The 24,063-nt window shown below is 39.0% G+C and overlaps 1 protein-coding gene across 1 annotated transcript in view; it reads left to right on the top strand.

The window, feature by feature from the left end:
- Nucleotides 1–24,063, top strand: part of NT5DC1 (5'-nucleotidase domain containing 1) — a 129,532-nt gene that overhangs the window by 92,246 nt on the left and 13,223 nt on the right. The window contains exons 9-10 of the mRNA XM_085056126.1: nt 17,337–17,455; nt 18,293–18,451. Coding sequence (XP_084912252.1) covers nt 17,337–17,455; nt 18,293–18,451 — 278 coding nt within the window. The remainder of the gene's footprint in view (nt 1–17,336; nt 17,456–18,292; nt 18,452–24,063) is intronic.

The following is a 24,063-nucleotide window of genomic DNA, read 5'->3' as shown; positions in this document are numbered from 1 at the left end:
CCATACCTCTAGACTGAAGACCATCTTTGATTATTAGTGACTGCAAGACTTCAAAAGGTGGTGATCCCATGTCTGCTACTTGAGTTTTCTTTTGCCGTCTTTTGTGACATCTGGGCTTGACTCTGCCAGAGATGGGCTACAGAACTGGGTGGAGAATCAGGGCTGATCCTATATAACTGGGTTTTTCCATTTATATTCTAAGGATATTTAGGCCTGAGGACTGGTATTAGGAAGGAAGTTCCTTCCTCAGTGTGTAAGGAATTTAACTTCTTTTTAGGATATTCTTTTTATTTGCAATTTCTGTTTTTACCACCTATAGAATATCAAAATATTATCCTGTAAATTTGATAAGACCTAAGTAAAACTATATAATATATATTAAAATGTGGAAATTTTGAAACATTATATAGCACTATTATACATATATATCTCATTTAAATAGTCTTGCATTATTCACTCATTTGAAGAACATAAGTGCCACCTCTAGAAAATTATGTTAAAACTTTCAACCAAAACACATTGAATCAAATTTACAATATAGCTCAATTACTATAATTGCTATTTAATTAGTATCTCAGTTACTACTTCTCCCAGTGAAGGCTACCTTGATAAGAAAAAAAATACTCCTTTTTTTTCACATCAGCCTGTGAGGTTAAAGCATGAAAGCATTAGCTGGTCTTTTTTGCTATTTTATTGTTCCAGTCATATTTTTTTACCAATCTTGAGCACCTGAGCTTGTTGCCATTCTTCTGGAGATGGTGCTTCCTAATACCAGTCTGTCTGGAAATATTCTATAACATGAGGCCACATAATAATGCATATTTGCTGAGAGCTTGTAAAGGTGGACAGAGTGGCATGTAAAGGTTGTGCTGGCTGCACGCTGCATTATTCAAGAGGTATAAAGTCTACAACCATTTCCCATATCTCTTCTACAATGATTGCCTTTATATTGTTATAACATCCCACAGTGCCATATGGCCCATAAAACCAATGCTGTTTCTTTAAGGGAAATGCTGTTTAGCAATTCTTTAAAGTGTATTGGCACTGTTTTTCATGTATTTTCCAGCTCTTTAGGAAAGAAAAAGAAGGATTATAGCTAACAAGTAATGATAGTTTTTACTCTAGTTTTCAAAACTAGAGCTTTTTGTACCTCACAAGATCCTCACATTAAGATCAAAAGTCTGTTACTGCTCTGTGATCAGAAACAGGTTCGTATTAAGCTGGCAGTAGGAGGTCCAGTGTTGAAAGGGATAAAGTATCTTGTTCTATACCCAAGCCACCACTGAGAAATAATTCCCTACTCTTATCTCAGCCAGGGATTTTCATTTTATCCATAATTTCTGCAGAAAAAGGAGTTTCTTTTAAGCACCTGGCAGGTATGGATGATTCTGTGGAAAGATCTTCATATTCAATGATAGAACCTGACCACTTTTAATTTTTGTTATGAAAAGCTCTAAGGATTATGGTAACACCTTATAAAGATGATTCCTTCAGGTGACACCATCTTTGGCAGCATGACCAATGCCTGACTCCACTTTCTGAAAAGCAGGCTAGGGCAGGCCAGTAGAGCTGACAGTGGAAGACACAGAAAAAGAAATTTCATCTCATATACCAGGGTTTGTTTTTGTACAGATACTCATAATCCACTGGAGAAGCTCGGAAAGTGTTTCAAGAAATCCAGGCGTCTTGTATGACTATTTCACCTCCTACCCTTTGCTTAAATGATCTTAGTCTAAAACTGTTCCACTTTGTGTACTGCCTGTGCAAAGATATCAGCCACTCCACAGATATTTTTTCTGACAGTGTAAACAGCTGTCCCAGAGACCTCTGGTTTTCTGATATTATTTATGTGCTGTAGACAAACATTTAAAAATTAACAGATGTTACTTTGTAATCAAATTAATCATTTTTAAGTTTTCTAGTTAGTTCCTATGTATAATTTGAAATCAACACTTTGGGAATCATTTCAGAATAGAGGCAATCATTTCCTATACTGTCATCAATGTTTGTAATTAAGCCATGGGATAGATAAAATGGGAGTCTTTTAACTGTCCTGATGGGTTAAGGACGTCTTTTCTAACAGTTAAATTCTATTTCATTTTTGATAAACATAGTGGTAGTTGATGGTAACCATTTGGATTTTGGGTTTTATATGTTCATTGCAATGTTTTATGTGAAAGCATTTAAAATAGGTGGAAAAAGCAGAATAAAGTTGGGCCAGGACATACTCACCTCCCTTGGCAGAGCAGGTTATTAAAATCACAGGCTTTGTTTTTTCTGATAGATTCCAAAATCCTTGGCTACCATATTTGATGGTCTTTGCCTAGTAAAAACAAATGTTTTGTACATTTTTGTTCCATTACAGAGATAATGAATTAGAAGCTGCAATGCACGATTGATTACTGATTGGCAGTGTATGATTTATAACGCTTTTCTGAAATGCAGGAGTCACTGTGCAGTTTGCACTGATGGTGTGTGTATTCACTACTACAGTGGCATGGTTAAATTGGTGTCATTTCTTCAAGCTGTGACTCTGTAGTAGTTAGACCATGTGGTAGCCGAAGAATGACTTTCCCTTACAGTACATCTTTCTTGGCAATCTGAGCTGGGAAGTCATTCCTTTTCTTAGGCATAGGAATGGAGCAAATGTGTTTTGCTCTGTTTGTTTGGGGTTCTTTTTGGAATGGGCTTTCCTGGTATTTACTTCAGAAGTGCTGTGAGGCCAGATTGTTGTCACATCGTTTATACAAATTTGTTTATACAAATGACAGGTTTCACTCAGGCATTTTACAACACATCAGAAGCTGGAGATTGAGCATCCAAGCTCTGTTTCTGTTTCTACCAGGAGGGCACATGGTGGCCTGACTACAGCAATTCACTGTAAACGTGGAGCATGGGCCAAGGGCTGGAATTTCGCCTGATTCCTGAATTAGTCATGAAAGGTACCTGGCTATCAGCTGAACCTGCCATTGGAAATTGGGTTAGGTGCTCCTTCTTGAGGTCCTTCGGCTCAACTCTTTTAGCAAGAAGAGCTACCAGGACACAAGCTAATTCTTTAACACTTACTCTGTTTGTCTGAACATTGAGGCTTATGCAATCTCATGGCATGTGTGGGTAGGAATTTCTGCCCATCCCCTACTGCAAACCTCTATCAATACTGCAGTTTCAACCACATTTGAGTCTGGCCTAGCATCCTCAGAGATATTGCAGCCTCAACAGGCTTGAGAGGAAAAGATGGCTCTATCACTGCCAACGCAGAGAAAGGCTGCAGTATAAACTTCCCCTTGATTAAATATCAGGAAGTTTAGGCTCTCCGTCAAGGAGACCTAGCTACAAATGGCTCAGCTACTGGAAAAGCACCCATGAGACTCTGCACCCTATTAGACATTCAGTGAATGCAACAGCAAGAAACAACTTCACAGGAAGATAGGCCCCATTATTTCCATTGTTGTTCATAAACAACTCCTTGTCTATTTAATTTTTTTTTTAAAGAAAAAAATTAAACAGTCTTTGAAGTAAGGCATCTCTTTGTTGCTGAGCATTGAGACAAATGCTGAACTGTGGATACATTCTCCAATGCCCATCCTTTTTAAAAGAAAAAACTTATAGTTAATGTATCAGGCCAAGGTCTTTATGTGTTTGCATAGTGTTCGAAGAACCTCAGAGGATAAAAGGAATAAGAAGCTATTCATCCAAAAATCAAAACAGTGAAAAACTGCAACTTGGTTCTGCATAAAGACAGCAGGGGTTGCTTCTGCTGATTACCTTTGATATTGAATAGCGTGTTTGGCACAAAGCTGATAAGAATATTACAGAAAGCTAGTTCAAAGAAAGTTAAAACTCCTGCTTTCAAAAGCATGGTATCAACAATATTCCTTTTGTTAAAACTGGAAAACATGTTTAGCATAATTGCCAAGTACTCCAAAACAGAATTCTTTGTGTATGGAGAGCATATTTTCATTTTCAAAAGGAGTTACAGAAACTACTACAGTAACACTATAAAACCCATCTATTGATTATATCATGTTATATTCAAGGCCTTGAAGGATAAAGCTCAAACCCCTTTTCTTTAAGGTGTTGTGCAAGGATGAGATAAGAGTCAATTTCTGTCTTAAGGAACCCACAGGCAGACCAGATAAACAAATGGCAGAAAAACAAAAGCACTGTTTTTTCTGTTAGAGCCAGGGAACTGAGATATTGAATGACTTCCCCTGAATCTTTTCTCTGGCAGATCTCCACATTCACCTAAGATATCTAATGTCCTAATCCAGAAGCAGTGAAGAACTGCAAACTGACGTTGAATAAAGACTCGTCAGTCTTGACTGTGAAAATCCTTTTACCCCTTTCTAAAGATTTAGCATAATGGGAAGAAAATTAGATAACATTATTTCAATTCATTCTGCTAGATTTAATTTTTATGGTTCAGTAGTATATCCTTTATTAGTTCAAGGAATTGGACCCATGACCTTTATGTGTTCTATACTGGAATTAATAGAACTATTCAATAGTTATCCAGTAATTATTTCAAAATATTGAAAGTGAGTGATAAGCTCGATTAATTGTTTATTTTGGAAGACAGTTCATACCAGTGGTTCAGGCCATGTTTATGTTTCATTTTAATGGAAGAAACTTCCTTCATAGAAAAGCATGTCAAATGCATTTAAATACATACACCGTATGATTGGGACATCATTAGAAGTCAACATCTATGGAAAATCCTCACTCGTGGTTTTGTGATCCGGTGTTGTTCCTTTATTTTCTTTTATTTCAGGATGCTAGCAGAGAGTAAAACCATGATATAGGCTGATCTGGATTGTACCACAGAGATAAGGCAGGAAAACTCCTACACCTAGGAAGCCATATTAATCAGAAAAATGCATCTTTTCTTTACATTAGAATGAGTTGCTAAGGGCCTGTCAACTCAACCCTCTCTCTCCAGTGGGTGCCCACAGAACATAAATTGCCATATCCTAAGTCTGTGTTTTCAAAACCAAAGCTAAAATGCCTAAATGACCACTTTGTATTCCAGACAAAACCGTGTTCAGCAAACAGATTATCTGGCTTAAGGGAATTCTCCTGCAAGACATGAAAATGTTATTAAGAGGAGATGATTTTTTCCTCTATACTCTCCGAGAAGAGATAGACAAGATTTAGAAGCAAAGCAGTCAACACTCAATTTAGACTTCATTTTTAGTGCAATAATAATATGTGATGCATAAAATGCTTGGGATTTATGGAAGATTTTGCACTGAATGTGTAGACCCAGTTCTGTATGGAAGATAAAAGCAAATGCACATTTCCATACATGAGAGCAAGACTTGCCAAGCTAACCCTTATTAGCCCTGAGATTAGCTCAGTTTATTAGAGCATGGTGCTAATAACAGCAATAGGTTTGTTGCACCCATTCTGAAATAATACTTTAAGTTCATGTTTATGCTTCCACAGAAACGTTGAAGAATGTCTAGCCATTTTTAATACAGATAATTCAATTCAATACCCACAATTCTAGACTAGCAAGGGTGGAGGGTTTTAATACTGCTTCCAGTTAGGAATGTCTTTTCACCTTCATTCTATTTCCCAGCACATGTAAGAGTGTCATCAAGAGTGTCCATGACTGAAGGGAAAGAACTAAATTGGAAATTTCAAAAGACTGAAAGGAACCCCAGGGAGACAAACCATCCACAATCCAACAGCTGTTCTGGCATTAAGAAAATACATACTTCTGTTTGATTTGTTTTGTGCAATTTTATTATTAGATGGTTAAACAGATAAATTTTATTTTGTCCATGGAATAATAAACATCCCCCTGGAATGCTTATAAATTTATGTAGATTATTACCAGACTCTACTGCTGTTTCTAAGTAGGATGTTACACACTTGGTAGCATATTCAAAACCTGGCTTTTCTTCTTGCCAAATCTGTATCAGAGAAATGGATCATTTTCAGAAGCTATTTTTTTTACATGGAGTTGCAAGACTCTCCCATGGCTTCACCCCAGCCAGCACCCAAGCCACTCTTTCACTCCCCCACCAGTGGGACTGGAGAGAGAATCAGAGGGGTAAAAGGTAGAAAACTCGTGGGTTGAGATAAAAACAGTTTAATGGTGAAACAAAAGGTGCCACTCAAGCAAAACAAAACAATTCACGGCTCTCCATGGGCAGGCAGGTGTTCAGCCATCTCCAGGAGAGCAGGGCTCCACCATGAGCAACGTGAAGGCAAATTGGGAAGGCAAATGCCATCACTCCAAATGTGTCTCCATTCCTTCATCCCCTCACTTTATATACTGAGCACAATGTCATATGGTCTGGAATATCCCTTTCGTCAGTTTGGGTCACCTGTCCCAGCTGTGTCTCCTCCCAAACTCCTATGCACCTCCATCTTTCTAACCAGCATGGAAGTACAAAAAGCAGAAAAGGCCTTGACTCTGTATAAGCTCAGGAATAACAAAACCATTTCTATTATCATCACTGTGTTCAGCACAAATCCAAAACACAGCCCCCCACCAGCCACTCTGAAAAAATTAACTCTCCCTGAGCCAAAACCAGCACACTCCCTCAAACAAAAACTGACTCAGAATTACATTGTAAGGGTCATGCCATATGTTGAAAATCAGAGGTCTATTTTGAAACAAGTACCAGGAATAGATACAAAAAGCACAGTGTGTAGAAACTACTCTGGCTATCTATCATTTATCCTCAGCCAAGTTGCACTGTAGGCAAGGAAAAGGCAGCAGACTGGGTCAGTTTGGGCTGTGCAGTGCCCAAACAGCAGTGCCTACACTGCACAGAAGACATTGGCCCCATGACCCATTGATGTCCTTCCTGTTGTAGAGCCTTCACACTGTGTTTCTACACCTCAGTTGGAATCCCAGCTGAGGTGTACTCACTGCCTAATTACAGACCTGCAATGCTAATCAAGAGCACCAAGGAACCCAAAGATCTTGCAGAAGTGGCACAGGACCTATGGAAGAAGGGATGCCTGAGGGAATGGGTCAATACAAGGTTGTAAACTTTACCAGTCCAAGATTTAGTGCAAACCCGTGAGAAATAACTTCACATTATAGTTCTTAAAAAGATGTCAAAATCCACATGGAATTCCTGTAAGAAGGAAAAATTACCTATGACATGGGGACTGACCAGTATGACTTTGCAGGGAAAAAACATTCTTTGACGTAAATAATACGTGATAGAAGTTGGGGAGTTTACTCATCTTTATTCTCCATGTGGTTTTATTCATCTTTATTCTCTGTGTAATTGTTTTCATCTGTAGAATTCAAAAATAAGTAGATGATTAGATGGAGAACCTCATAAAGAGTTACCTTGTGATTTGATTCGTAACTAATTTGGAAATGGGAACTTAGGCAGTTTGTAATACAGCAAAAATAAAGTTGTGTATGGTACATTCCTGGCAGAGTGAGAGCTGGAAACCAGTGCAGAAAGCTTCCCTTCAGCATAGTTTCCGTGAATCTGTATGTGCTGGTTTTGATTAAGGAGCTCTAGAGCTCTCTTGTGTGTTCTTCCAAAATGTCAAGCTTTTATTGAGGTTAGTCTGTAGAATTGTTTTTGCAGAAAGTACAGTTTGGTTTTTGTACTGCAGATCTGCTATTGGTAGCAAGTAGTGAAAGGAGCTGGTTAGAAAGCCCTAGAAGTGAGCTGAGAACATATGGAGGAATCATGACCAGAGCCTGAGCTGAGATCTGCTTCAGTTTGATATGACAGCTAATCTCTACCTCAGTTTCCCAGTTTCTAAATACTGCAGCTTACCCAGTGTTTATGAAGCACCCAGGAGAACAGCAAAGCAGGAAGTGGCAGAGGAGAGCTACAACAAACAGCAGATGTGGATTTATTGCACATGGGGGAAATATCAAATGTGTAGAGAGTCACCTTGTTCAGGAGCAGCTCTGCCTTTTCCACCAAGTACAGGGAAATAATAGGACAGAAAATATAAAAATAGACATTTCTTGGCTGGTAAGCGATCGTGGGACACTGCATTGTTTAGGTGAGTAGCAAGTCCTCTGTAGCTAATGTTTCAAAGGGAATTCGTTCTTGCAACCTGAAAGCTCAAAAAAATAGTGATGCACCATCTTCTTCCTCACTGTCTTTGTTCTTCAATCTGTCTTTATAATTCACATAGGGCTCCAGATGTCTTAAACTTCAATATGTATGTTGCATGTTTTTCTAGGTAGAGTTAGTGATCCCAGGACTTTTTCTCTTCCTTAGTAAATATATTCATTCTAACTAGATTCTTATCTGCTGTAAAACCACTTCATATATCATTACTGTCCACAGATTCCAGGCGCCTTTATGCCACTGCCAGACTAAGGCTAAATGCTCCAAGATTATTATTTTTTCTGGAATAATAGTAGCAAGAGATTTTATCTGTGAAATTCTTGCATAGAGAGATCTGGCACAATGCTCTTGGCTCTGAGAAACAAGGTAAAGCACATTTTCATAGAGATACTGAGTGGTTTTGCAAACCACACAAAATGCACAGATAAGGAATTAGAAAAGTATTCACAGAATCAGAGAATGGTTTGGCTTGAAAGGGGACCTTGAAGATCATCTAGTTCCAGCTCCCTGCTGTAGACAGGGACACCTTCAAATAGAGCAGGTTGCTCTGAGCCCCATCCAGCCTGGCCTTGAACACCTCCAGGGAAAGGTCATCCACAACTTCCCTAGGCAAACTGTTCCAGTGCAACACCACCCTCACAGTAAAGAATTTTTTTCTAATACCTAATCTAAAGCTACTCTCAATTTAAACCCATTTTCCATTGTCTTGTGTTATGTGTCCTTGTAATTATTCTTGCCCCATCTTTCCTGTAAGTTCCCTTCAAGGCCACTGTTAGGTCACCCCCAAGCCTTCTCTTCTCTAGGCTGAACAATCACAGTTCTCTCAGCCTTTCCTCATAGGAGAGGTGCTCCATCCCCCTGATCAACGTTGTGGGCTTCCTCTAGAATAAGTCCATGTCCTTCCTGTGCTGAAGATCCCAGAGCTGGATGCAGTATTCCAGGTGGGGTCTCAGGAGAGAAGGGGCTGGGGGGGGTGCACATTAAAGGCCTTACAAGAGTCCAGATAAATGACATTTGTAGCTTTTCCCTTATCCACTGCTGTAGTTACTCCATCACAGAAAGCCACTAGGTTGGTCACACAGGATTTTGCCTTGGTGAAGCCATGCTGCCTGTCTGGAATCACCTCTCTGTCCTCCATGTGCCTTAGGAAGTGTCAGAGAAACCATTTCTCTTTTACTTCTTCAGAAAACTCATTACTACAAATCTTTCATGTTAGTCTTCTCTTCAAAGGTTAACTAAACATACTTTGCCAGAAAGGAATAATTTCCATTTTTACTTGCCATCTCCAGCCCAGTTGCATTGTTCTGAGATTTAGTGACTGTTTCACACGTAAGAACTCTTCCTATCTGTTAGAACATTCATTTCCTAACATTTTTCATTTTGTTTATTTAATATGAAGTTGTACTGTGTCTCAACAGATCCTACAGGAACAAGGTTTCATGTTGATTTTCATTCTGGTGTTACCTGTCACACCTGGCTCCTTAGCAGACCTTAGCTGCTGAAATCTCTGCCAATTGTTCTAACCCTGTCATACTTCTTGTCCCTCCTTTGAATTCATCCATGACTGTGATCCACAGGGTCATGAAATTGTCCCCAGACCTCAAGACTGAACTTGTTGTCATGTCTCTGTCTTCCATCACATCCACACACCTTCTCCTTCCCTTCCTTTGTAATGTTTTTACCTAGAACGAATAGTAGTAATATAAAATGCAGTAGAAACTATAATAAAATCATCTAAGGGTGGTCATCCTTACTGCACAAAAATTGCAAAATCCCCATTGGGATTCACTGATGATAAATGAACAGAGATATGTCTCCAAGGGGAGAGTATAAAATCCATGTTTCCAGGTCCCAGTATAAAATTCAGGTCCCAGGTCTTTCAGTGCCTCTTGAATATTACTTTAGCAAAGGGAAACAAAATATAAGGCAGAAAATTTATCAGGAAAAAAGTGTATTTGCTACTGAACAAGACCACCCAGTGTGATTTTGGGTATGTTTGATATTCTTTCATATCTGTGATTTTAAACTATTAGTGGCAGTTTCTATGTTTCCTAAGAGAAAATGGTCCTTAACTATTTAAAGCCATTATATTCTAATTAATTTTTTTTTCTTTGATTGTTGCTTGAAGTGCCAAGTTTTAGTAATAACCTATAAAAATACTCACTATTTAGGACATATATGAAGCAATGCCAAGGTAGTCTCTTCCCTGACAGCTGTATTCAAATGGGTTTGATATTAATATGATTTTTAAATGTGATGCTTCTCTGCTACCATGTGTTAAAAAGAAGTCTTGGGTCAGCAGGAACCAGAACCTCTCTTTGCAGAGAGCTTTTCTTTGCAGAGAAAAAGGAAGATTATTCTAAGGCATCCAGTTTTCCTTAGAAATACTGGGTTTGGGTGGGCTTCTTCTTTTTAATTACTAAAGCTGAGCAAGGCTTTAATTACCACTATCTGCAGCCATATTTTACAGTTATTAACAGGCAGAAAGCTGCGTGGGTTTGTTTATTTATTTTTAATTCCCAAATTTATTTTTCTGCATTTGGAATCTTAAATCTTAAGTTAGTCTTTAAAGGCTGATATAAAACTGCCCCCCTTCAGAGGCAGCCAATATTTGGAGCTGGAACTTCAGACAGAATCAATCAATAAAATTAAAGTAGGGATTTGAGATCATGTAATAAGTTAGGAAAAAAGAATGGAACTACTTAAAAATCATAAATCAACCTGGCTGTATAAATAGTTTTCATATAAAAGTTATTGAAAATGTCTGTTGTTTGTTCCAGGCAAATGAGTATGTGCAATAACCATGCATGCTCATGTCTCCTATGCAACCATTATTCCCTTTCAAATGATATTTTTAAGGAATTGAAAAAATGAAATGCAAAGGCCCCTTGCAGCAGGGTCCCTATATTGCTTTGTGGGGATACATTTGTTCAGAATCAAATTGTCTACTCCAGTTTTCACATATATTTTATACCTGAAGTATTAAGATATAGGGAAAAAAATTCTTAGTCTTTCTGTAACTGAGAATTAAAGAACTTTTGTTCTTTTTTTGTTCCTTGGGGTTTTTTCCTAAAACTAAGGCCAAGGTAAATGATGGCAGGAAGTTTTTCCCCATTACACTTCAGTGTCAATTTTCAGCGGGGAAGAGTGTGGTCCAAGAGCAAATTTCAATATGCCTTATTTCAGTAGGTATTACTAGAGAAATTTAAATGGTTCAGATAAACTGGAAGATTACAGACTACACCATTCAAAGAAGAGGCTTTGTGTGTCCCCCATACTGTTGCAAATTAAAAGCTTTCTGATTTATAAATGCAATTAAATAAAATTATGGAAAAACCTTCACCAAATTTGCATATTAACTACAATTAAAAATGAACTTGTAGGAGAATTATTTTTCAAAAAGTGATTTTTCTTTTCTTGCTTCTATTCCAGTGTTTCAAACAGAAATGCTTTGTTTAGCCAGAGTGTTCCTGGGAAGACAAAAAGTTAAAAAGCTTTGACAGATTTGAAAACAAATTACTTAATCTGTAGGGAGCTGTTATTTTCAGTTCCTGTAACAGAACAATCCAAACCTTCGAGAGAAACTAATTTGCTGACTTCTCTAAAGGAACTAATGATTTTCTTATAAACAAGTAAGACTTCAGAGAAACTTACTTGCTGACATTTCTAAAGAAACTACTAATTTTCTTGCAAACAAGTAAAACTTCAGAGAAACCTACTTGCTGACATCTCTAAAGGAACTACTGATTTTCTCGCAAACACGTAAAGCTTCAATCTTATCTCTACATAGCCTGTTTCTTAGCACAATTTAAGCAGTAAGGCAAATTTTAATAAAAGCATAAAAGGCTCTGGTAAAACAAAAAATGTAGAATTAATTTTTTTTTCTTTTTAATTTCTGCTCAAAGGATTCTGTGGTTTTTGTATATGCCCAGAGCAATTTGAGAATACGCTATCTTGTACTTTGGTCTTACCCAACCTTACAAAATAGTGGAAGAACAGAAGTCCTTCCTGAGAAAAGTAATTGCTAGGAATGTGATAAACAGTACTTATGAATTATAATGAAATAGTTGGGTTTTTTTTCCACAGGGTGGTATCCATATTTTTCCCTCAGCTTTATCTAGGGTGCTCTTCCAGAGTATTGCCAGCTTTTGGTAGTACTGTTATTTAGTCCTCCATATGATCAAACACATATATGTTGGGATTGTTACTCATAAGAAAAATGTATCACTGCCTATGTAAATTTTAAAATCATGTTCCAGTTTTCAAAACTGAATTTTTGCTTTGATTAGTTCAGCCTCTTTCACCAACCATAAGCCACCCCAAAAGAGGCAGAATGATGCAAAGACAGGAAGGGGAGGTGATCTTCAGGCTTTTTCTGAGGGAAAAAAAGACAAGATTGGACAGCCAAGAATGGAGATGGCCAAAATCACCAGTCACTTTGGGAAGCCTTAACCTTTTCAGCACATCATGTTAAGGGAATAATTTTTTCTTTATTGTTTCCCTGAAGTCATCCTGTCACATTGGACTGGCAAGTGCTGATGCACAAGCAGATGGATTTCACAGCTGCTTTGAGGGCACAGAAGTAATTCAGGGGTGGCAAATCACTCATACCTGAGTGAATCCTGGAAACCAAAGTTGATTGGTCTATACACAGGAATTTTGGGTGATATCCTAATAAGGGTGCCCATAGGGTATGAAGTTTTATCTCCAGAAAACTTGTAAGTACTTGCTTTCTTCATGGAGAACATGCCCATAGGGAAACTCTAGAGCTTATGTCATCCCATCTTGTTATACCTTTACAGCTGGAAGAATCCTCCTGTGCAGGTCCCTTTGTTCTTGTAAAACGCTGCACTTTCCTGTGCCGATTTTCCTTTTGGAAAGGAAAGTTTGTCTTTCTTAAGTGAGCTCAAAATGGTATCCAGGATCAGACTGTGTTTGCAAGTGAGACTGGACTGTAATTCAGCTTTTATATTCATGCCCTCAGGGTCTGAAATGACATTCTTTTAAATTGCAGAGAGGCCAATCAGTGTGATAGTTGTGGACCCCAGAATGGACTTGTTTTACAATAACTCCCATGCTGGTAACCAGAGCTTCATTTGCTGAGCACATGAGCCCATCTGCATGAGGTGCCTGCAGGCAGTGGGAGCCCACCAGAGCTGCCCATGGGCAGGAAGAGGCAGGAACAGGTACAGGCATGAGCAGCAACAGAGTTGACACATGTTTTTCATTCTACTGCACAGCTTAAAGGGAAAAAAAAAATTACCAGTAACCCCAATAGCCAGTCTAAGTAGGTCTGTGTGGAAATGGGTTAAAGGCTGCCCAGAGAAAGGCAGAAGGAGGGGCTGTAGGGGAGTTGTATGCACATTGTAGTTAAACCCAGCACACGTGTGGCTGGCAGGGCCTCTGGGCACTTGGAATTAGTTTCTTCCCCTGGTCTCTGCCCAGTCAAGTAGATGTGAGGTGTCCTTGGGCTCTCTGGTGAGTCACTGGTGCATCCTGGCCTCAGTGTGTAGCCAACACTCACTGCAGGGCACCCAGCCAGAGGAGCAGCACAGGGTGGTGCCTCAGGGGTGGTGAACTGATGAAAATTAACCTGGATGTAGGTATGGCTCAGTGTAGGTGAATAATTCCTGATGCAGAAGTTCACCCTGACCTCAGCTTCTCTCCTAATCTCAGGATTCCCATCCAAGAACCCTATCCCATGGGCTGGGGATAGATCCCCACGTTCAGACCCTTCCCATCTCAGCAGGTATAACCCATAAGAGGACACAGAGCAGATGGCAGTAAGCAAGCTGTGCAAAATCTTTCCAAAAAAATTATTCTTTGCCAAAGTAAATTACCATCGGTTGTCATTTAAATGAGAATAAGCTTCACTGATTACTTTTTGCATAATCATTCAGAATGAAACCAGATGTTCCTCAAGCCATGTTTTAAAGCTGCAATGCACATTTAAAGGTAGGCAAGGAAATCCTCACAAGAAAAAGGATATTGAGTCTTGTTAGTGAATTGGTTTATCTGAAAAAGCTTATCTTTTATTGGTGGTGAAAACACATTTCTGAATCAGAAACCATTTCCCAAGCTGTTAGTCGAAGCTATATGGAAAATGGCATCCCAGCAATGTTAATATTGCCCCAGCATGAGTCAAGCTTTCGTTGTTGTTTTTAAAAAGGAACAGTAACTTCCCCTCAGGAAGACTGCTCTGAAGCACAGTTAGGTTTGGCCAAGTGTTTTAATAGAATGATTTTCTGGGTTTAATTATTTTAATTTTAATTTTACTTGCTTGGTACCTTTACATTTCTTGACGTGGCACGTTTTCAGTCTACAGCCAGGAATCTGGGTTTCAGTGATATATGAGGCTTCAGAAGGAAGCAAGTCACTCTATCTAAACCATCAGAGAAATTCTTTTGGGTTATCCAGTCTGTTTGAAATTGTCAGGACATCTCCTTTTCCTCCTAGTTTATAAGCATCCCCGCCTATGTATGTTGCTTCCTGCTGGAAGAATATTTATAGCGTTTCTGACCTTTGAATGAACTTTTAAGAATCAATAACGGCAAAGGGGAAACAAGGTCAGCAACAGCTTTCGTCTTGACTGAGTGTAGCCAGTGTTCAGCTTGGAAAATATGTTAGGATCTACCATAATCACATTTATGCAGCATTTTTGCAGGAAATGTGCAGATCTCTGCAGTGCTGTCATGTAGCTACCATCTGAAGGATACAAGGCCAGAGCCAATGGTGTCATTGATGGGTTTCTAAGTTGTCTATCAATTTTACACGGCAGAACTTCTACCAAAAGCTTTAAGAGGTAGTGCTGAAGAATGGTTTTCTTAGCTGTATTTTGCCACGTGCAAATGGAAGTGAATTAGAAACTGTTCTTGTTAATGCCTTATTGATGAATGAATCACCATCCATTCCCTCCCACTTCAGATTACAGTAATAAAATTGACACAGTCATCCCTCAATGTGTGAGCGCAAGAAACCATATGAGATGGTTCAAGGCAAGGTTTGTCCATTCAGAGCTCTTATCCCTGTGACCCCACAAATCAAATATTTTAAAGGACCTTTCCTAATTCCTCATGTTTCTGAAGCTCCTTCCAAAACTGAAGTGTTCCCATGATGAATTAGACATCTCAGTGCTGTTTTGCTGCCTTCTTCTAAAGGGGAAATTAATTTCCCTTTATTTTGTTGCCTAAAAGCGAAGTTTCTAATTTAATTGAATCCTTCCTTCTCCAGAGCTGGCGCCTCTAGAAAATGCTTCTTTTGCCTACCACAAGGTCTTGGCCAACTAGTTCAGATTGTAACTGTGAATTAGAAGCCTGAATTCCGGATGCCTTGGGTTGAGATGAATCCCACTGCTAGAGGTGACAGTAATATCTCTCACAGTCAGAGGTCTTCTACCTTGTAATTAGAGTGAATTGTTCCAGTCAGGACTTACCCTCATGCCATTCCATACAGGCAGCAGAGCAGAGTTTTGCTCTTTGCTGGAGCCTCGTGAAGCTCTTATAATACGTAGGACTCCTGTTTGCAAATGCAGTGTTGTTATTATGAAAATACCTCTCATAAAAGCTCCATTTTTCTCCAGTATTTTCCTGATTGACTGGAGAGACAATGATAGCTATACAAATTTTCACAAATTTCTAAAAACTTTATAACATCTCAAAAGAGTTGTTTTCATCAATTTCTTTTTCTGTGTCCATGTCATTTAAAAATTGTGTCTATTTGTTCAGCCAACCATACAAATATGTCTAAAAATACAAGGAAAATAAAATAAAGTCACTGTTTTGACAACTTCTGTTTGCTTGAAAGTTGTTTGATCAAAGGTTTTAATAGTCAGGAAATTAAGATCTTTTTTTAACGGAGGCTATCATATTTATTATTATTGTTATCATTACGTTCCTGAAGAACAACAAAGGAAAAGACATTTCCACACAAGTTCTACATGAATTGTTAATGTAAACTTTGAATTTCCTTGTTTTTTCCTGGTTTATAAAACACCCTTAATATAGAATTGTTTTGTCTCTGTTTTTTCAAATTCATAGATGCATAACATTAAAGAATTATTTCATTCCTCTCTCCATGTACCCATAGCCCTCTTTTTGCTTCTTTTTAAATTTCTTTCTAAGACCAATGTATTACACCATGTACATCTTCAGTGCTCTTAAACATAAAGCTGTCTTAGCATTTCACCATTCTCCAAAATTTGCATTTCAGCTTCCAGCAGTCTCTAACTAAGAAAAATTTGCTCTTTTCCTCTTATTCCTAACATATTTTAAGTATTTTGAAATATTCTACAAAGCAGGAGAAAAACTGGTGCTACACCTACGTCAGATCTAAGCACTGTATGGGTTTCTAGCTCTTCTGCCTCTAGCATAAAATTAAGATGTTTGAGACTAAATAATGAAATCAACCTTTTGTTTCACCAGTTTAATAGACGAAAGACATGAATATTAATATTTCTGATGAAATTGTAGTTTATCGGTTCACTGAGACTAGTGTTGTGACTCCAGCAAAGAGCTAAAAGGAGTTCATCTGGCAATAGCACATGGATCTGAAAAAGCAACAAGGTTATATGGACACTGGGACAGATCCATGCTTTGGAACCAGCCAGAGATAAAGCCTATGGCACAGCTGGGTGATGACCAGGGAGTTCTAGTTTCTACTGATTTTTCTAATTCACTGACACTGCCAGAGTGAATGCATCTCAGTGGGTATTATACCACCACCAGCAACATTGTCCACTCATAATTTCTTCAAAACTGGATGATAACTCAAACTGCTCATTGTTTGTGCTGATCTAAGGCTGGTGAACACCCTTAAGAGCTACTTCAGTCTGTTTTGTTGGGTTTATGTCAGTGTTTGAAAACTGTAGGTCATTTTTCTGCATGGCAAGGTACATGATGTCTCTTAAAGTCTGTTTTATCTCATGGTTTCACCTTACATCTGTAGCAGCTCCATCAGTCTGGTCTGTGTGACCTCCTGCCTTCACTGCTGCAGTGTTTGGGTGGCAAAGCCCATGACTTTAATTCCTTAGGTCTTCTGTAGCCAGTGCAGACGAGGCTCAGCTGCTTCTTTTCTCAAACATCTGCCTACCCTCAGCTACCAAACACCTTGACTGAATCCACAGTCGATACTGGAACTTAAGCCAGAGACTGGGGCTGTTTAGTGTCAAAATATTCCAGCTGTGCACAAGTGTCTTCTCACACATGTCAAAAGGACAGGAGGATGGGCTGGTCTCACTAAACAGCATGCAATTTTGCTTGGTGATTTCAGAGAATGACGAGGAGCAGGAAGCTCTGCTGTCACTGGACAAGCCTGGTTGGTATTCTCAAGGTAATGCTATCCAGCTTTATGATCTACTGAAGAAGATGACTGGCAAACTGGATCCCAAGGTATGTTACAAGTGAGAGTAAATCTTTCTGAAAATACCCCGTTTCAGTCAAGAATTCACCAGACAAACTTTCATTAAAGTTATTGATGTGATTGGTCACAAACTTCTGTTGTGGTTACTCTTGCTGCTGTCTAACAACCTGCAGCCCAGAACTGGAAATAGCATATTTGTGTTATTGGTAGAATATGTAATCTTTCTAGATGTTCTATTCTGTGTGCATGCTTAAGCATTTCAGCAGCTTTGGGAAGAAGCAGGTTCTAATCAGGAAATCTCCCTAAGGAAACAGATGAAATAGATTTAAAGATGGTATCAGTGAAAACTAGGATTATGTTATTTTAAGTACAGATCTGGATACGTGAAAATGCCAGTGAAGAAGAGTGACAACATTTTTCGTAGTGAACAAACTCCTCCCTGGACACAAAAGAGTTCTGAGTCACCAAGAAGTGCTTCATGTTCTCTCTTCATTCCAGTGTAGTCTAAAACTTTTTACAGTTTAGTGTATTTTCTTGGTAGTCTTTCCACTGCTTCCCTTCAGGCTATTTCTGTCATCAAAAAACTCACACTTCCTTTTGCTGGTCCCAGTCAGGCATCCCTTTCCAATGCCCCTGGAGGGCAAGAGCAAGGAGGGTGTGTGGGACCAGCCTTTCCCTTATGAAGCTGGTTGAAGATAAAACTCCAAACTTGACATTAATAAGATCTCTGCATGTCATGACAAACTGTAAACATAGAGGAATTTTTATTAGTTTTTTTTAGGGCTCTTTTTTTCTCTCAGTCTAAAACAGTTTGCTTGTGTTTTCCTCATATACAATGAACTTCTAATTTGCTTCTCCCCTTGCAGGTTGTTTATTTTGGTGACAGTATGCACTCAGATATTTTCCCAGCTCATCACTATAGCAACTGGGAAACTGTCTTCATCTTAGAGGAGCTTCTAGGGGACAAAGCTACAGTGCCTGCGAAGGCTGAATCTGAGCCCTTGGAGAAGAAAGGAAAATATGAGGTAAGGGTTCCTTGCTGATGATTCCTGGAATTGAACAAAGTAAATTACAAAAAAGTCTCATGTCACCTGCACTAAGAATGAAGCTTCTTATTTACCAGGATGCTGGCAGCATCAGCATCGCCCACAGATGTATCCTCCTTGTCCTACCAGTAGGATGCTGTTCTGTCCCAGCTCAGCAGTGCATGGGTGACACAGCACGTCTACCTGGAGCTGAGCCATGGATCTCAGAAACTAAGAGCTGTGTGTGCTCTCCCTTAGAAAGAACCTTTCTAGTAACAAGATCCTGCCCTCCATCCCACAAGGAGAGATTTCATGCCCACTTATCACAAGTGCAATGCCTGAACTCTGCTGAGTTCATGACGTTTCCCTGTGTATTGTGGCCAACTGTAAACATGGAGGAATTTTTATTACATTATTTTAAAGGTTGCTTTCTCTCTGTGAAACACAATTTACTTGTGCATTCCTTATATACAAAGAAGTTTTAATTTGCTGCTTCCTTCATAGGTTGATTATTTTGGTGACAGCTGTGCTCAGATAAGAGGGACTGCTTCAAACTCTGGCCCAGTGCAGACTTAGTGATGGTTATCTCTGATAAATAATGTGATTTTTCAGGTTGATCACAGCTGAGATGCAGGGCCTTAGCACTACTGTCACCCTTTAATTCTCCTACAGAAAGTGGAAAGTTACTGTGGTTTCTCCTTCCCTCTGCTGCCAAAGAGCAAAGTAGAAAGGGAACAGCACTGAGATGGATGGTGAGGCAGTGTTGTACCTCTAGCAGATCCCATGTAGGTAAAAACTACAGTGAAGCTTCACTCTCCATTTGGAGTGTTTCTTAATTTCATATGCTACTAAATAGGTCATTTTCTTCTAATTGCAGAGAGATACATATGCTTTTTGCACTTTTCTTTGTAAAGCACTAAACTTTATTTTTCTTTTAAAATAATTACTCTTTGTGATTAAAAGTTAACTTACCAATAGAAAAGATTTGGGGGTTGCTTTTATACTAGGTATGTTTTTAATCTAAGTGTTGTAAAAGCTCCTGATTGTAATGGAGAAAAGGATATCTTCAATGGGAGTAAAACAATATAAATGTGATATCTATTTCTTTATTTTTCAAATAGATATATCTCATATTTTCCCTCACTATCCTGATTTCTAAACTAAGGTCAGACAAGGACATTTCAGTCACTGAAATAAGGAAATGTAATCGTTTAGCCTTTTTCCTGGGTTGTAGAAAAATAAAAATGAAGACAAAAAAAATCAATCTCATATCAAGAGAATGTGTTTCTCAGTAAGAAGGAGAGGCAGGAAGGAAGAGCTAATAGCACTTCATGGGTTAATACAAGTCGATTTAAGTAATTAATGTTTTAAAAATAACTGATTTTCCTCCATAAATTTGTTCATTCTCTGACTGGAGATTCTGCTACATTGCTGCATAAAACCTACATCTCTGGTGTTTGGAGGATTTGTTCAACATGGTTTCCTAAGCATGTTCAATATATGCTTTTGAAGCACACATTTTTAAACAGAGAGACAGAATGTGGTTCTTTTCCTGGAAGTACAAAAAAAGAGTAATGGAGCAATGTGTTTCCAAGCCCACAATGATGGTTTGGTTTTCCCTTGTTGCAACACTGCTGCTCGACTGCTCACAAGATCCATCTTCTCTATCACAGCAGTAGTCAAGCAGCAAATTGAGACTTTTAGACAGGTGCTTGACATTTCACTGACACTGTAGTATTCTATATAAGGGATTGCAGTATCTCAGGGAGACACCACCCCTACCACACACAACTCCTGTTCCGCTTACATCCGCTACCAGTGACAGCGAGCAAGCAAGGGAGAAATGAATTGTGTTGATTAAAGGAACCTGAACCAGGGGGGCCGTGGCAGGTCAGTGGTGTTATTTCATTACCAGGCTGCTCACTGGAGTCTGAACAACAGGTCACATCCATATCTCTGCAGTTGACTGGACACCACTAACTTAACAGGACTAGTTCAAAGGGACTCCCTTTACAAGCCTATGAGAGTTTTATTTTCATTCCCCCAAGCAACTTCTCTCATTAACCCTTTGGTTAAGAAGGGAGAAAAGCCAATTCAAAGGATTGTACAAAGTCAGGTGTTTTTGGAAAATTAGTGACAAACAGATCAGATTTCATCTGGTTAATCAGCCTTAGCATTCATTGGCAATAAAAAATACACCACTACTGTAGATTTTCCATGCCATGCTGTGTGTGCAGAGAGGGACTGAAAACTTCATACATGATGCAATCTTCACTTCTATCACTCTTTACAAAATACTATTAAAGAAATAAAGTATTACTTCAATTGGCAATTGCATCTTTCAGAAAGAATTTACAAAAATCTGGTTTTAGTTGTTTGACTGGTGTTTCATCACTAACAGAGAGAGGGGAAGAAAACAGCCTCCTCACACACATAGTGAGAGACTTGTAATTTCCATTTTCATTTGCAGTTTTTGTCTTTTCCCTTCAATTAAATGCATGATATAAGCCAGATACACATAGCTGTGAAATTATGGTAACAACTGCAGTTCTTTCAAGTACATGAGTCATAACCAAATAAGCAAGAGAATAGCAAACTAAAAACTATTTATGCAATTACTTGGCTCCTAAGTAAATTGCAGCATGCAGAGTGAATAAAAATACGAAGCATTGTGTTGAAACAAGATTTCCCCCCTCCCAGAACTGGGAGTTTGTTTGCTTGGCTGGAGGCTTTGGTTTTGCATTCTGTTGTTTAAATGTGTGATCAGTTCCATCAATGAAAACTCAAAGGAAAGCTGGAATTTGTCCCAGGATTTCGAGGGAAATTATTACAGAGAAGCTGTCAGTGTATAAAAACCTTAGGCTACATGAATGAATGGAGCAGAAATCAAAAAATTTATTGGTGGATATAGTCAATAACTTTGTAGTTAGAAGGGAGAACTTAATTTTTACAATATTGCCTAATGACTAGTTGGTTGTAGAGGTCAGGGCTATTTTCCACCTGAATTTCCATTTACTCCCTTGGTGTGACCATAGACAAGGCTATTTTGTCCTTTTGGCTCTGTTTGTCTGTATTCCTGTTTATCTTTGGCACAAATCTAACAGTACTTTCAGGAACAACCTGATGGGCTGTTGTGAAGCCTTGTGAGTTAAAGTAATACTCTTGGGGCAATACCCTGAAGTGCAGTGCATTTTATTTTATTCTGCTTATAGTGATCCCTGTTGTAGTTTTGGTACAATAATCATGGGTGAAATGCTTTATAGTGGCATGACGTGTAGGGAGGCAGGTTCTGTGCAACAAAAGTCAGACCAGTAGCTGGTTGTCCAACTGCACAGCCAGCATGGGTGTGTTACTCAGGGACATCCCATTGTTGTGGCCAGCACAGCTGAGCTGACAAAAGCACCTCAAATTCTTACTGTTACACCAGCAAAACTGTATTTGGAGCGTGGATTTTTTTCTGGCATCAAGAGTCAGTGGTGATGTTACTACCTTAGCACAAAGCATACAATCATCAGTACCATCACTATTATTGGGTGCAGTAAAGTATTCCTCATGCTCTGCACTTGGTACAAAGATGTTGGCATAGATGTCAAATCTGCATTTAAGTAAAGCCCTTAAAAATACTAACAGCTTGATCTTTCCCTGCTGTTTCCTTTACATCTTTCTTTCTTTCACGTCTTTACCAAACGTAAAAAAACTTCAGAGTTCAGCTCCCTGCTAATTTGTATTTTAGAAAGGTCATTTGTAAGCTGACAAGTCTTTGTTACCCAAGGGTCCTATTAACAGAGTCTGTCTGCTCTGTTAACAGGCCCTATTTATCTGCAGCTAGCAAAGCAAAGGTGATAATAGGTATTCCAGGTGTTTTGACTTTGTGGAACTCCCTGGAACTTGGGGATTCCTGGTACCATCCCCATTTCCCTGAATTATAGATGTTTTCTTTGAGGCTTTGTACGCTCAGCTGACTCAATCAACATCTGACCTGCTGCTGTCTGACCAATATGCCTGAGAGCAATCCCATATGCTTGGGGGATTTGCATGAGAATGAGGGATTGCTCAGCACTTTCCAGGATCCAGTGTCCTGCTGTGAGAGCAAATTCTGTGTCTGGGGACTGCAGGAGTGGCAGATGCATCTTCCAGAGCTCCTCAGCCCCACTGCTGGGCATGAGACTCTGGGCATGTGAGCAGCCGCAGTAAGAGGAGACTTTTGCCTCATTTCACAGATGTACAGATTCATGGCATGTGCTCTGTCCTTCCCTGCAGAGTGTGATGTGAAAGGTGCTGCAGGTGAGATAAGGACATCTTCTAGGCATCAGTTAAAGATGGAAGGAGGAGCAATGTCTGATGGTTCCTGAGGATGTCAAAGTTTTGACTGCTCTTTCTGGATTTGAAGTCAAGATTTAGCCTGCCAGACCTGCCCTGTCATGTGGAGATAAGCCAGTAGCAAAATGAGGGGAGCTCTCTACCAGGTGACTTGATGACAAGTCTCATGTCTAACTGGGTTTGATTTTACCAAGGCCATGGGTTGTAAATCCAAAATGTAGCTCCCTCTTCCTTAATAAGAAAGGCATTTTTAATTGTCTACTGAACTAACCATCCATTTCAGAAAGCAGAACCCTCACATTTTCCCTCTTGTCAGTAAATAGGGCCCTGCCTTTCGTGCAAATGCTTATCTGGGCCAGTATTGGGGTTGTTGTTTTGATTAATCACCTGAACAGCTGTAACAGCTTTAAGAGTTTTCTGCATGTGTCATCCAGCGGGCAAACAGACTTTAATTCATCAGAGCATCTACATTTAATTATAACTGATGTAAAGTCCTGGGATTTGCATGGAAAGATAACATTTGGTGGGGAAAAAAAAAAAGAAAGCAAGATGCTGTGCCTTTGTGAAAGGCACAAAAAAAAAACACAAAAAAGCTCAGGACTTCTGTTCAATGCTTATTCTGAAACAAAAGAGAGGAGTTTTTTTCCAACATTTTTACATCAGAAGACAGAAATTAATATCTATATTTTTTGAAATCGGTACTTCGTCCATTCCAGCTATACTCAGAGGAAAAACTGTAGCACAGACTTGTGGACAGAGTGGCTCTGTGATTACTGGTGTGGTCTGTTCAGCTGCATCAACAGCTTCCTTGTGATCAAAAGATGCAGACCTCTGTCATAAACACAAATGATTCCAGCAGGTTCTTAAAACTGCTAAGAGAGGGGTTAAATGGAGAATAAAGTATAAAAGTTCACAAACCTGGAGGCACATGCTTTGGTATCTGTGCTCTGCAGGTCTGAGAAGTTACTTTGCCACACAAATGACTTTAACAGATTTTCTGCAGAGTAGTTTTATTTCCTGTTTTTTCATCTTTCTGTAGATGTGTCCTGGCATTTTTTTCAGTATATAGCAGGTTTCAAGATGAACTTGTAAAAGAAACAGTTTTCCCAATGCTGCTTTAATGCTTTCTTTAAAACATAATTAGCCCAGATGTTGTTATCTGAAAATATACATTAAAAAAATAATAATTTTACACAGTTTTCTAGGCAACTGAATGTCCCTCCATGGATTCTGTGGCTCAGTTTTCACTCATTCCTCAGCTCAGAAACAGATAACACAGGTGGCATGATGCA

Source organism: Lichenostomus cassidix, chromosome 3 (assembly GCF_008360975.1).
Source record: "Lichenostomus cassidix isolate B80296 chromosome 3, HeHo_3.0, whole genome shotgun sequence".
NCBI classification, from domain to species: Eukaryota; Metazoa; Chordata; class Aves; order Passeriformes; family Meliphagidae; genus Lichenostomus; species Lichenostomus cassidix.
The sequence above is the reverse complement of the archived record's forward strand: the minus strand, read 5'-3'. Positions and strand labels throughout refer to the sequence as shown.